Below are 15,748 nucleotides of genomic sequence, written 5' to 3' on the forward strand. Positions count from 1 at the left end.
ATAGAGAATAATCCTGTGTTCACAAATTTTCATCAAGAAGCTCAAAATTGCACTCAGCAAGCACTTCAACTGAGGTAGAAATAATAGCATACTACACAGTAATTTCTTCTCAAACACTCTGAAGCATATTTTCTAAAGTACTTAAATCTCATTAAAAGACAAACCAACTAATAAAACTGGAATATAAGTTTTATAATCTATAAAAAAGGTTAAAAATATTGATGAAAAGGAGAGCGGAAAGAAAAATATTAAATTAAATTCCAATAACTGAATGAGGTTCAAAGACTACTTGAAAATGTTAAGTCTAATTTCAGTACACTATGAACATTTTGTTAATTCAGGACACGACCATTACATACTACCATTTACTAATTTAGTAGATAATTTCTTATTTTCTTCACCGTTGTTCTGAGAATTGTATCTGGAAAAAATATAGCTAATATGAAAACAGATGAGAAATTATTGAAAATAGGTTATGAGAGCTTTCAATCTTCTTGAATGAATGTCTTAATCTTTCACCACGTGAATAATTTTTACCTGGATATGGGGAAAAAAAAGTAATCCACTTAGGAAGTATAATATCACCATATATTAATAACTTTTCAGCTCATGAAGCTGAATTGAAGACTAAGGGAAGTGCAATTACCTACATTACACAATGGACAAAATAAGGCACCAAGCAATTTGGTCCTTTATCCAAATGCAAGTCAGTATAACTGTCAATAATTCAGACAAGTGTTTTTCTCTCCATCTGATGCAATGCTGATTATTATAGGTGTCCTTTGGGAATCACATTCTAGTTGTCCATTCCCCAAAGGCCCCCTGGAAAAGTTCCCCTAAATTCTAATTTAACATTATAATTGTGTGCTGATGTAACTCCTCTCATCTTGCCAGGTACAAGATTACTGCGGTACTGCCATTCCAGCTCATCTTGCCTCTACAATCATAAACGGAAGAACACCCGAAAGAGAAGGTTGCCAGGTGAAAGACATTTGCAGGCTGTGTTCTGAAGACACTTCATCTTGATGAGCACTTTTTTTCCTTCTCCAAGTGAGCCCACAACTTGCAACGCAAACCGCGGACCCACAATACGCCACTTACAGGCAGTCTCATTTTTCCCTAATACAAGTAATAATTTCACAGGACCCTATCAAAGGCTGCATCAGCTCTGTATGCTTACAACATCATGGAAGTGCAAAGTAAAACTGAGACAGAAATCCAGACTGCAGACAGCAGATGTTCAGAGCAAAAACATCAAACAACACAGTTGTTTGGGCTTTTTGCCAAGATGTCCTCAGTCTACAGTTTGTACTTGTTAAGAAGTAGGTGAGAAGCACACTGGAATGGCTGAAATACTACTGATAGCCATTAGGAAAAAAAAAAATTACCTTTATTCAGAGCACAGATTATTTGTTTTTCTTTCAGAAATGAAACCTAAATAAACCCAAATATCCACAAAGATGTGCTGGTTAGGCAGGGTATTGAGCACTGCATAGTCCCCAAACAACTCATGAAAACCATGTCTCTTCACTTATGCTTTTTGCAAAGCTTATTTCCTGCTTTGCCATGGATCCTCTGTGCATTTATTTCCAGTGTTATTACAGTAATCAGTAAAAATACTTTAGATCAGGATCCATGCATTCCCATTATCCTGTATACCAACCTGCATGGCTGCCTGATTTAATCTGTCAAATAGCTCTTCACAATAAAGGTAGCAAATATAATAGAGAAAGTAGGTGTCTTAGGTCCTTCCTCATTCCAATTCAGAAGTCACACTCAGATGGCTAAAAATTACCTAATCCATACTGAATTCAGATCCAGTAATCAAATTAGTTGTGCAAATGAGTAGTTGAAATATCATTGATATAAGCTCTATCTACTTATTTCTGTCTCAAACCTTTGTGAATCATAGACTCAGGAAAAGACTGAGTGCATTTAATGAAAAATTAGCTCTCAAAACCCAATCTATATAAAAAAAAAGGCTACTCATACTTTGAGAAGTTAAAGAATCTTACTAATTCTCAGATGTTCATTTTTTGTAAGTTAATGAAATAATCATTGTTACATTCATACAAAGTCAGTGAATACTTCTAATTGTGAAACCCCAAATATTCACACTTCGGGAAAAAATATATTGTTAGGTTCTACGTTGTTTTCCTTTAAAAGCTTAATTTTTGGAAAAACTGCAGCCCACTACGTAGTTGCAATTGCGCACCCTGTATAAATGACATTTTTTTAATGCATCTCCTTATGGAAGCAAGTCCTCCTACCTTTACACTTTTAATTCTCTGCGATACAGTTGCAAATCGCTGGTTGAGCTCTGACAGTTTAGGCTCTATTACTTTCCTGCAGTGATCCCCACGGTTTGTCATCAAGTGCATCGCCTGGTCACGCACAGAGTCCACCTTTGGGTGAATGTCATTCAGCTCAGCCTTTAAGCGCTACAGTCCGTGAGCAAGAGACAGGGCTTGAAGTTAGTAATAAATGCAAAGAGAGAGAAAGAGAGAGAGAGAGAAAGTGTGCAAAGGAATAGGGAGCAAAACCACAAAGCAAATTCAGATAATTATGCATGAGTGTGTAAATCCAGTAGAAATACATTAGACAACATTCCCACTCACGTCCCTCAAATTTACAGGAGGAACGTATCTACGTGTCTGTTTTAATATTTCCTAAAGGAAATTAATGGTAATCATTATTTCCAGGCAGATTCTTATCTGCAATAATATTGCACCATATTTCAGAATACACTAAATTATTGTGTTCCTAAAGCTAGAAAGAGCTGCTAATTCATGTATTATGGAACTGGATATATGGTCGTTGCTCTCATTACCGTTCATGGACATAGTTCAGGCAGGTAAAAATGACCAGCTGAAAAACTCATAATTTTTTCCATAAGTCTACTACAAAAAAAAGAAAAAAGAGGGCAAAAATTTTTTATCCTCTGCAATAGTAATCTTAATAGTAGATCCCAGGATGAGCAGATGTAAAAAAAGGATAGCAAGGCATTCAGGAATCATGAACACAGTGGGCATTGAGAATTACATTTAATTGTCTGCATGAAATGCCTTTGTGCAATACAAACATATACACCAGTACTGATGTCAAAGACAATTTTACTTTGTATCTGATGGTAGAAAAATTGTTCATTCAACTACAAAAAGCCAGTCCCGTAATCCTGCTGAGATCAATGAGGCATTGATTTATGCTCTGCCTTGGAATTTGTAAAGTTTTGCTTTAGTAAATGGCATCATTATGTTAGTGTCAGCAATACAATTCTGATTTTGATTTGCAAACTGTTCCTCAGATAGTATATCCTGACCATGGAGTTCAATACAAAGCAAATTTTCACACTGGTTTCAGAAGAAAAAAAATGTCCATATAGATAATAATTTAAAATTGTTCATAAAGAAGGTATTTTAAATGAGATACTTTAAAATTCACATACATATTGCAGGCTAATTTTTCATCATTTGTCCAAAAGATGCAAGCAGCCAATTAAAACCTTCTGAGCAATACTAATACTAACCCATGCTTATACAGCTAGTTCACCATATAACACTCTTGTCTGTGGTGCTGGTCCAGCATCAATGTAAACAGTGTTTATAGAATTAAAACAATCATAGACAGAGATACCATAGATATTGGAAAAGTATCACAGAAAAACAGAAATACAATTAAAAATGAAAGGTACAGAAAAGAAGAAAAAAGGATTTTGTTCAACCAGAACAAAACTTTGTGTTTAAGGAGTATTTTCCAGCAGACATATGTTTAATAAGCTGCTGTTCTACTCACCAGGAAGTCTCCAAGACTTATAATAACAATCTGGTTTTATTTCTGCAGGGATTTAACTTTGGTAATACAGAGAAAATTTATTAAGTAATCTACAAGCTGCCAGAGGGTAGCTTTATCACAGAAAAAAAAAGAATTTTAATCAATTTGTGATACCTTTCAATCTATGCTAGTTTTGACATAATCCTTTTTAGAATAAAATTAATGCTTTCCAGAAAATCACATTTTTTTACCTTAAGAATTTCCTCTTTTTGCTGGGGTTTTTGTTTATCAGATTCATCCAACAGTATTTCAGCACGATACATCCAAGTTGTGACATTAGCTAAGTTCTGATCAAAAGCCTCCATGTGCTTTTGATATTCCTGTATGTGGAAAAGGTAAATACTGCATACAAAAAATGTAATCAGAACTGAAATAGTAGCTGTAATTATACCAATTGTGGCAAAGAGGCACACATTATGATATTATGAAAACTTGTTTATTTTACACAATAACTGCTTGTTCTGTGAAGGACAGAATCTGTTGTTTGTTTGCTTCACTTTATATGTGAAGTCTCTTTAAAAAGACATTCTAGGAGTGAGAGAGAAGATTCCAAAGTGACAGGCAGGAGGACAATAAAATCACAGCAAGATGCCAGTGTCTGCAGCACAGCGAGGCTGCTGAGAGGAACAGGAAGCTGTTAGCCAGACCTACTGGAGGTGGAGAGAAGACTTTCCCAAGAATGAGGTACAGAACTCATTTTGGAAAGACAGTAAGTTGATTGAAACTCAGATGGTAACAAGGATGCACTCGCAAAGTCACAATCAAGAATGGTAGCTTTGTATCTAAACCTCTTATTTACATTTCATTTAACTTCTCTGCTTTGAGATTTATTTTTTTTTAAGCTATTCTAGTTGATATTCTGACAAATCTTCATTTCTCTACTTAATTTAGAAGCTTTTTCTTTCTTGGTGACCTCACTACAATGTGGCCTGTGTATATCCCACACAATACATATGCACAACCACACACCTGAGATCAAAGGCGTTCAAAATAATTCTTTTGGCCTCCAAATGTATGTACTGGTTTTTTTACACTGTAAAATTGGTAAAAAATCCAACTACCTCTCTTAGATCCTTTTATCATTGGTATTAGTAAATATTAACCACAGAATCCAAGCAGAGAGAGAAAGTACAGGAATACATAAATATATCAATCTATAAACTCCATTATATGCTTCTTATAATCAGTTCCATATTGAACCTGTACAACTGCATCGTACTGAATGAAATGCTTAAGTTTTCCAGATACGTTCACTACTATACTGCATACAGCTGAGTAAACCCTGTAGTGATGTTGTATATCAACTGCAGAAACATTTGTAATGTAGCCATACATACTCTAGTGCAGCTCAAACACATCAAGCTCTGAAAAGTCACAATAAAGGTTAACAAACCCTTGAGAATCACTTCAGTTTCTCTGTGTTGAAACTGCATTCCCATGCTCTGAGGAACAGAAACAGTATGCAAGATTTCCCAAAGCATTCTGTCAGCCCAATGGTTAAGACCCTTCTGTGTTTAAGGGTTCATCTCTTTATGACAGAATGAATTTTAAGGTACAATAAAGTTATGTGACTATCAGTAGTTTCAAGCAGCTGGGGTTGAGGCTCCTGAATCTGTATTAAATGTGTATTAGGGATTTTACTTTCTACTAGGCTTAATCCAGTCCCATTAAGGAATTATCCCTATCTAAACATGCCCTAGAAAACTATCCAAAAAAGGATCATGCAGTTCTGAAAGACCAAATCATAGTCCTTTAGCACATCAGGTGTGCACCCTGAACAGAGCTTCTGATTTAGTTGCCTCTGAAATGAATCTAATTCACACACAGCAGACCTACCCTGCAACCAAACCCACTTGCAAGGGGAGACTTACTTCCCAACTGAGCTATTCCAAACAGAAATGCTAACGCAGTCAAAAGCAGCTGAAGTTGTTAATATCAATACCAAGACTTACTCAACTTATCTAACTGTTTCTTTCACTTTATTTATATTAGTCTTTGTCCTTGGGGAGAAACTGCATTTCATTTATTAGAAAAACAAAACCAAAGCAGTCTAAGAACTAGAGACTGACAGGAATGGGAATGACTAACAATCAAGATTCTACTCTGTAAACAAACCGGATTCTTAAAACAGGCACAATGTACTAAACAACAGTAAGTATGATTGTCTGTGTACCTGTGTATTCAATAAGCACAGTCCAAGGCACCAGAAAAAGCCCTCCAATAAGTCTGGGCATGTACAATGGAACACAACATTCTCCCTGTGTGAACAGATGCATTTTCCTTACCAGTAACAGATTGAACCATTCCTCAGCACGTGAAGTTACCGCAATCCAGTTACTGTTCAGCAGGCTGAGTTTATCCTCCACCAGGCTTTCCTTTCCTTTCATCACTGTCTTCAAATTCTCTCCTAAATCACTGATGCTCTTAAGCTGGACTTGCCGTTTCTCAATCTCCTTCCGTGTTGCCTACATGAGCAGAATAAGAAATAAAAGTTCTGGAAATTAAAAATTATCCACACTAAGGATAATAAAATAAAACAGGCAGTAAGTACATACTAAAACACACAGTCTTGCTTCCTATAGGAAGAAAAAAAATGATTCTGTGAAGGGCAGTAAGTACAAAGCAAATTGTTTCTCTTGAGCTCCAATAAAACTGCAAATGTTCTTCACGTTCTCATGATCTTTTTTTATTAATAATTTAATTTTAAAAAGTGTGAATTATCTCTTATTTCAGTGTTAAAAATATAGTTTTAATACTTAATTATTGAAAATTAATACAAATTTTTATAATATTTATATAGAAATGCTTAAAGTTATTTCTCATATAGTAAAGTTGCATAGTTATTAAATAGCAAATAAAGCTTACATAATAAATGAGACAATAATACAGCACCACGATGACATCTCAAGACTTAAAAAACTCCATTGAAAGTGGTCTATTGAAATATTTTGTTATTTCAATATTTTTCAATTCAATCTTTTTCAGAAGAAACCACGTTCTTTTCTCCTGTTAAATTTCTTTCCTAATTGTAGAAATGCATATTTTCATTACATTCACTTAGGATTTCAATCTGCAAACTAAAATACTAAAGTAAGCTATTGTCTATAGCATTTCTCAGCTTGAATGACTAAAATACATATGCAGCGCTATAAAAACAGATTTCCAGCATCTCTTCCCACTATTATCTTAACTTATAAATCTAACTGATATGTAAGGTTACATAATTTACTTGTTATTCATGCCTCAATATTTGTTGTAACATGCAAGAAGTTTAACAAAAGGAGCAAATCCCCATGTACTTAGACATGTAAAAAAAGCAGAAGTTGAATACTAAATACTGAGAAGATACAGTGCAAAGTACAGCAGTCTTGCTGAATACTCAAGGAGAGGCATGAATTCCTTATACCTAATTTCACATATAACCAGTTTTAGAGAGAAATTTATCTGAGATCTTTGGCACCTGATAGCAATGACCCAGGCATATAAGACCTCTGCTTATAAAATAAAGCTACAGCTAGAAATGAAGTATTCCAGAATGAACATAAACAAAAGTTAGGAGAAAGGTAAGAAGCACCAGTCTCCAGAGACACTAATTTCTCACAGAAACTTGAATACAATAAAAAAACCCACCACTTCTAAACAAACAATTCTTCCATTTCAGGATCAATGCTGTTACTGCAGTAGAACTCCATCTTTATCACCTCCACATTATCACTTCTCTCACAGCCACACATCAGTATAATTTTGTTGGAAGTGTATTGTTAGTGAAAGTAGAATTTTCTTTTTATGATAAAGACAGTATAGAAATTATTCCTTTTGGTAGGATACAATCTTAAGTGTACCTCCAATTTATTTGGTGTATGTCATGCTCAAAGCAGCAGCTCATTTTCTGTGTTTACTAGAATTCATAATCTAAATATGTTATGTTATTTCACAGAAAAGGTCTTAAACTTGCATTTTATCTAAGTATGAGAAATTTTCTGCATTCTATCAATTTTCTCAAATATAGAGGAAATGTAATTGAGCCAAGACATGATTAATAAAAATTTTTAACTATATACTACATAATTACAGAATTTGAAAGGGGGAGTTTCAAATTTCAGCAGGTTTTTGTTAGGTTAAAGAAAAACATGCTCTCTCTAGTACTATTTCATCTGTTTCACAGCAGGTGCAGGATGTCTTCATAAAAAAAGAATAACACAAGGAATATAATTTACCTCCAACTCAGGATAGAAAACTTTGATTAGTTTTATTACTTTTTCTAAACAATTTACTTCCATTTGGAAAAGAAACTTGAAAGCATATTTACTATGGGTTGTGGTTTCCTTTGTATTTTACATGTTATGAAAATGCAAACCAATCTTGAGCTATATAAATAGATGTTAATTCCAACTAGTAAACAGATGGTTTGAGTAATTAAATGTCTATTAAATAAAAAGACTACCCAAAAACCAGAGGTACTTACCCTATGTGTAAAAAAAAAAAGTGTAACAGTGCTTTGACTGATCCCAGGAGTTATGTCTATCAAAGTAAAGAAATAATGCAAACCAAAGACAAGGTGCACCTCTGGGCAATATGAATTTTAACACTCCCGTGTAATTGCAAGTAAGGGATATGAGCTAAGTAAATCAGACTTCCCCTCGGTGTCTTAAAAATCATTGTGGCCTTCAACACAACATCAAAGGGGAAAAGCCATCTTCCTCAATACTTCAGATCTCAGTTATTAAAAGTTTGAGTTACAACTGTTTGGGTTTTCTTACCTGACGGTTTTGGTTTACTGTGATGGTTTTATACCGCCCTTCCATCACAAGATACTAACTAAAAATTAATTATATTTGAAAATAGAAGCTACATAGAAATGGCTTTTTCTGAGAGTGTGGTGCAGAGGGCTTCTGAGCTATAATTTATAGTGATAAAACTACCATGCATGAAGTTGAACTGCTGATGTTTTTTTCAAACAAACCAGAATTGTAACTAAATGCAGATGATAATATTTTGATCATGCTGGTCATTATTGTATGTAGATTAAAAAATTGAAAAATAATGAATGAGTGAAGAAAAGTTCTGTGTGCCTCTACACTGCTTATGTGCTCTGGATTACTTGTAAGTAAACTTTACAATTTGAGTCTTTCTAAAAGAAATTAGGTGGCTCAGCTCTCATAGGTGGGATTACAGAATTAATCAGAAGCTGACATTATGGTCCTCTCAGTGGTTGATAATACATATTTATTTGTTTATTCTCAGCACATCTTTTATTTTCATTGCATTTTGGCCAGTGACTATAAATCAGCTGACATGATTTTCAGTTTGTCTTCTTTTATGGAATTTACTGACAGGAAATATGTTGCTAAATGTAATTCTAAGTAGTTCAAGTCAACTTTTTACTCACTGGCATTATGCACCATATTAAAAAATCAGATTAAAGCATTGGCAGATTCATACTGCTGATAGTAGGGAGTGATACAGAATTTTCCTGGTAATACCATCTGCCATTTCCTTTTTAAGAACACGGTTTCCTGGCAATCTAATTCTTATCAGTCCGGTTCCTGATTAAAAGACAAATAAACCCTGCAGTAGTTAATGTCTTCAGTGATAAGTATGTTCACTAAATCAGACTTCTAATTATAAGCGGATTTCTAATATACAATGTTTAATGACTATCTTTCCACCCACATGTCATTTTTCTTATCTATTATAACAGAACTGAATTCAAATGGAAAGATTTAGCTTGTCTCTACAGAGCAGAAAGGCAGGATTTACAGTCTTCAGTATATTGCCCATCTCATTTCACATAACTCAGACAAGCTTTTTGTTCTATCCTTAGAAAAATTCAAGACAGGAACAAATAAGTGACACACTTCCCTTGATGTCCAGATTAATGCTATGTTTCATTAACATAATTTCTTACTTAAGATGGACATTTCTTTTTATTTCTAGGTGTTTATACCCTGAAGACAATGTTCACATGTATGATTTTTTTTTTTTATTCTAAACCATAATTATCTTTAGAACCATGTGTGCTCTTTTCTCCTTTGAGAAGTCTTGGGTGCTGAAAATGAATTAAAAATAAATGCACTAATACATATAATGCTTCCTCATGCTGTAAAGAAAAAATCTTATGAGCTCTCTGCTTATATATATTGACAGCAGCACACATCCAATTTTCAGTTCATTCACACTATTGAATTCTCATCTCTCCCTCTCCATTTTCCAACTCAGTTTTACTGCAGACTTTTCTCACAATGGGAATCTGTTGGGCTTAATTCATCTCCCAGTGCGTTTCATTAGACTGGTTACTGTCTTTGGCAGCCCACTTACCCGGAAAGTCCAAAGCCCAAAGCTGTGACATCAATCAGATACTGTGAGGATCTGGTTCTGGGACTAAATTATTGATGTATGATTTTGTGTGATGCCTCAATGAAATCCACATAGGATTATCAGCATCGTACTTACTTATGAAGTCCTCATGAGAATTTTAAAGTGTCCAGGATAAAATGCAGCACTTTCTGCCTCCTAGTGGGAGTAGATTCTTTAGGAAAAAGTGTATTCCTCATGATTTCTGTAAATATTTACATTTGTAAGGCTAGGATTTGCCACCTATACTGTTGAATTGCTCAAAATTAAAAGTGTGCTTATATATATGTGAATCTTGGTTTACATTTCCTAAAAAAAAAAGAATAATGGAATACTGAAGGCCACTCATTACATACATACTTCAGCATGAGGCAGCTGCTCTCATCCAAAATTGTTTGTTTATGAATTGACTGAAGGTGAAGAGCTGATGTCTGGTATGAAACTAGACTGCCGTGAAGGCTTTGGGCAGGATTTGAAGCCAAAATACCCTTTTTACCATTTTTTCCTGCAAAACTTTATGTATCAATTCCTTGTGAGAATTCACAAAACTCAATGGCATTCTTTAAGATTAGGAGGAGGAATGGTTCCTGTTTGATATATTTTTTCATGTTAATATTTCTTATTTTAATTAGCTCTTGTTACCTTTTTGATTGTCTTTAGATAAAAATGTGTTGTACTTGTTGTTGTAAGCTTAAGACATAATAAAGACTTCCCACTGTGTAACTGCACTGATCATCAGGCTTTAGGTTTCTAATTATGCAACTTCTGAAGCACTAAGTTTCATATCTAACAATTAAATTATATTAAGGACAAATCTTTCTTTTTAAAATACTGTGAAGCTATATACATCTGGATCAACTTTCCTGAATGTGCATACAGGAACATGCTGCGTGTATCTGTTTCAGTAGAACTGTACAGCATAGTTTAACAGCAGCAAAAATTATTTTTATTTTATTGACTGGGTAAATGTCCTGAATACCTAGCAGGGTACTTTGGGGACATTAAAGCAATATGATTTTCTAACCCATCTCTTAAAAATCTGACACTTGTGCCTTGTTATGGCTGTTAAGAGTGGCTGGAAAGCTGCACAGCCAAAAAGGACCCGGGGATGCTGTTTGATAATTGCTTCAACATGAGCCAGTGTGTGCCCAGGTGGCCAACGGTATCAACCATAATGTGGCCAGCAGGATCAGGGAAGTGATTTTCCCCCTGTACTCGGCCCTGGTGAGGCTGCACCTCAAATCCTGTGTTCAGTTTTGGGCCCCTTACTACATGAAAGACATTGAGGTGATGGAGAGTGTCCAGAGAAAGGGCAGTGGAGCTGGTGAAGGGTCTGCAGAGTAAATCATATGAGGAGCGACTGACGGAGCTGAGGTTGTTTAGATCCCTAAAAAAGGAGGCTCAGGGGGGACCTAATTGCTCTCTATGACTACTTGAAAGGAGGTTGTAGAGAGGTGGGAGTCAGACTCTTTTCCCAGGCAACGAGTGACAGGACAAGATGAAATGGCCTCAAGCTGTACCAGAGGAGGTTCAGGTTGAACATTAGGAAGAATTTCTTCATTGAAAGGGTAGCTACGCATTGGAATGGGATGCCCAGGGAAGTGGTGGAGTGTTAAGAAACAACTGGACATGGCACTTGGTGCTGTGGTTTAGTTGTAGAGATGGTGTTTGGCCAAAGGTTGGACTCAATGATTTCAGGAGTCTTTTCCAGACTTAATGATTCTGTGATTGTAAGATCACAATATCAACCAAAAGTGTTGAGAAGAACTGCAAAACCTTTACTGTAGGAAAAGCTGCAAGTGAAAATGAGAAAACATCAGGCAACAGGAGGAGAGAACAATGGGGTTTCTAGGTATTTAGGGTTTGATTTGAAAGTAAAAGTAGCAGTAGTCAAAACAGTAATTTTAAGTTAATAGGAGCAAAATTTGATATTTTTGGATATCACTTTTAAAATACTGTCTTTCTTAGAGACTGATGACCAAAATAACCCCCAATTCCAAACCTCACAGAAGACTTGTAGACTGCCTTTTTCTAATTGTTGTTATTGTTATTATTCTACTGTTGTTATTAGTTTGTAAATCATCAGTGCATTTTAAGGCTAAAACCACTTTATCAAGCCTAGAAGCTTGAAAGGGGCAGTTAAGAGTCTGAAAAACAAACAAACAAACAAACAAACAAAAAACCTCCCAAAGAAACCCAAATCACAAACCACATTTTATTCAAGTGCTTTTAATCTGCACTGTCTTTCAAAAAAATAGTAAGGTTGCATGTGTATTATTCATGACTATTTCTATAATGCCTAGTGAAACTAGTAAAATGTTCAAAGGATTCTTATTATTAAACAAAGCACAAGTGGCAATTTTTTTGGCACAAAACCCCAATACTGTTTAAGGGGATTTTGGTTGTTCTTTTTGAAATTATATAGGAACATTTGTTCAAAATGCTGCTGGCTGCAAACAATTATATGAAATTTTGAAGCCTTGGAACATGCTGAGCATAGTTTGCTCTAAAATGCAGATTTTGGTATGTGTGAACAATGATGATTTGTTTTGTTTATGTTCTCAGATTGGATTTTTATTACATCAACAGATCAGCTAGTGTTGAGTCTTAAAATCACACAGAGATACTCTGTTTTATATAGAACTCTCACATTCCTCAGTGTTTCTGTAAGATGTTTATCTAAACTGTGATTTTGAAGAAAGTTTTGAGTTAGACATTGAGTTTTAACCTAAAATATGAGTTTGAGGTGAAGTCTCATGGAAGTAGGACGCTCCCAGAATGAAAACAAATGAGCTACAAATCTAAAAGAGTAAGAAAACAAATATCCTGGCTGCTATCTGAAAATGTGAAATATATAATGTTCTGGCATCCTTAATCTTTCATCTACCATTTAATACTTTTCTAATTATGAGAAGAATGGGGTAAGAAAGGGATCTCTATTTAGATTGATACTGGGTGAGCAATTTATAGTACTCTAAAAAATTAAATTCCAATTTTAAATTCATCTCAGTAAAGACTCCTGCAATATGAAGATGAATTGTGCTATTGATATCTGCAAAGACAAGATAAAGTTTTATGAGCACTAATACTAGGGAGAGATAGCGCCTCAACACTTACAAAGTTCCACTAATTAAAATGCCAGAATTTTTAATTATTTTTCTTTATCAAGAAAGAAATCTATCTTTCTGTAATATGCAGATGTGTGTGTTACATTGTTACCTTGCCCCAGGCAATTTCAGCATCCAAATTGCTCGGCATCCCCTGCGCAGCCGATCTCTTTGTCAATTCTGCGTCTGTCGCTGCGAGCCATTCTGTCAGAGAATTAATTTCTTTTCGTAGTTTCCGGGACAATTTCAAGCATTTCTCCAACTCTTGCTTTTTTTCTGTCACCTGCAGAAAGAAAACTTGTGGTTATTAACCCTCTAGTGAAAGAGGCTTAATGATTTTTATACATCATTTTTCGTATGCCACTTTTCTATAAAAACCAAACTTGCAATTTCACAAGATGCACTTATAATACAGTTGGGTCTTGCCTTAGTTCTCTCAATATCAGTAGTTTTGCTGCTAGAATGTAAAACATCTACAATAAAATTATGTGCATAAATACCCACGGAGTTTGAACTAGCAGCAGACCTCTGAAAACCTCCTCCTCTGTTTTGATATCATGCAGAGCAAATTAATTTGGAATAACTGAACTATCAGGCTTTCCTTAAGACACAAAATAGATGTCAAAACCTTTCAGAGTATATTTTAATATAGGTGGTGATATAGGGATAGGGATTCCTCAAGGTGTTTTTCTGTGTAGCATACCTACAAAGAAAGGAAAAATACCAGTCAAAGAAACCCTCAAATCTGACACAGAAGTCACCAAATAGTGTCAAACTAAGGCAGAGTTAACTTTAAGTTTTTCATTTTCTGAATGTTTTGGATGTGAAGTACTATGACCAACCCCTGCTTTATTTGTAAAGTTCTTTTAAGGATGTTATATGGTACCTAGAAGAAAGGCTGAGTATTTATGTTGTCTCGATTGTCTTATATTGAATTTTGGTGTGACCTGGAAGAATAGGGAAAATACAATCTTTCCTTCAAGCCCCTATAATCTTCAGGGAGAGAGAGAAAAAGTTCCACATAACTAGTAGAAAAGGTAGAAGAGTAAATAAAGAGATCTCTGATGGGAAACTACACCATAATAGACATTAGGCACCTAGTAGTCAGAAAATACAAATTAATAAATCATGTTGTGATGAAGTTTAAAAAAGCCCAATCAGACTAAGAGGATTAAAAGTGTCCCATAGATCACTAACATTTTAAAGAAATTACTAATTCCCTTGCATGTCAACTAGCAATCAAGTAAGACTGTAGCCACTGATTTGTATTTCAGTATTTTTAAACAGAAAAAAAAATCCACAGTGGTTTTAGGTATTCAAAACTGATTTCAGTACCTACTAAAGCTATTTTGGATTTGGTCACTGAGAACAAGTAGTGGTACAATGATCACATGGATTCTTAGTTCGACTGCCAAGGAGAATTTGAGGTTTTAAAATGTAATAGGATGTTACAAGGTTAGGTACATGGCTTTTGCTATCCCTGAGTAAAGAGATGAGATTTGCCCAGGGAATAAGCCATAAAGTGTTCCTTATAATTTATTATCCCATTGTAGAGGCTTACTACTAAAATCTCAGAATATTTCTTCTTCACTGAATAGTGCTTTCTTGCATGCCAAATTTATTAAATGAGACCACAGAACTTACAGTCAGGCAAAGAAGTAAATCCCTGGGAAAGGCCATAAAACTCAGCTTTCTAGAGCCATGAATGCACATGTTTTTCACCTCTTCTTCTGAAGAGTCATAATAGTACTTTTAAATATCTATTTGCAGGTACTTAGCAGCAATACAATGCAAAGTGCATTAAGGGTAACTGCCTGTCTAAGAATTCTAAACACACGGTATATTATAGAATGCAGTTACTGATACATGTCAAACAGAGAGAGAATGTTTGTGTTGCTATATATATCTAAAATCTCTAAATTTATTACATAAACAATACTACAATATTTCCATATATATTGTATATATCCAGAGGTTACTGATCAATCAGTTTGTTAGTACTTCAAATGTAAAGATGTATTTTCTAAATAAAAATAGGAAACAGTGCCCTCTAAAGGCTTTCTGGGTCATAAAATGTTATTAAGAGGTACTTATATGAGGGGACCTCTTGAAGCAGTAGTTATGAAATCACAGAAGTGAGTCTGTGCTTGAAGACGTGTTTTCCCCTCAGACATACATTTCAGTCCTGGACTTACTATTACTTATAACTATTATTAGTTTTCTTTTATAAAAACTTTTTCTCAGTGCAATCAATTAAGGCTGATAATGGCTAACCAATTCTTTTATTTCTTTATCTCTGGGCTTCCGTGACTTTCTCTAAAACTGTTAATTACCATGTTATGTAAAAGTAAATGTGGAAAATTACACCTAGGACAACAGAGTTAAACACAGCACTGCAGATTTTTGAGACAAATTAATTTGCAATCTGGCTCACTTCAGATCACTAATGGTTCCCT

General features: G+C 34.8%; 1 protein-coding gene across 4 annotated transcripts in view; it reads right to left on the reverse strand.

The window, feature by feature from the left end:
- Positions 1 to 15,748, reverse strand: part of LOC127481902 (dystrophin) — a 481,077-nt gene that overhangs the window by 20,192 nt on the left and 445,137 nt on the right. For all 4 annotated transcript variants that reach the window (XM_051811717.1, XM_051811718.1, XM_051811719.1 and 1 more), the window contains 4 exons: positions 13,405 to 13,575; positions 6,117 to 6,296; positions 4,023 to 4,151; positions 2,271 to 2,441 (listed from right to left, as the gene is read on the reverse strand). In XM_051811717.1, coding sequence (XP_051667677.1) covers positions 2,271 to 2,441; positions 4,023 to 4,151; positions 6,117 to 6,296; positions 13,405 to 13,575 — 651 coding nt within the window. The remainder of the gene's footprint in view (positions 1 to 2,270; positions 2,442 to 4,022; positions 4,152 to 6,116; positions 6,297 to 13,404; positions 13,576 to 15,748) is intronic.

This window comes from Manacus candei, unplaced genomic scaffold (genome assembly GCF_025592945.1).
Source record: "Manacus candei isolate 608988 ecotype Guabito, Panama unplaced genomic scaffold, ASM2559294v1 h1tg000083l, whole genome shotgun sequence".
NCBI lineage: Eukaryota > Metazoa > Chordata > Aves > Passeriformes > Pipridae > Manacus > Manacus candei.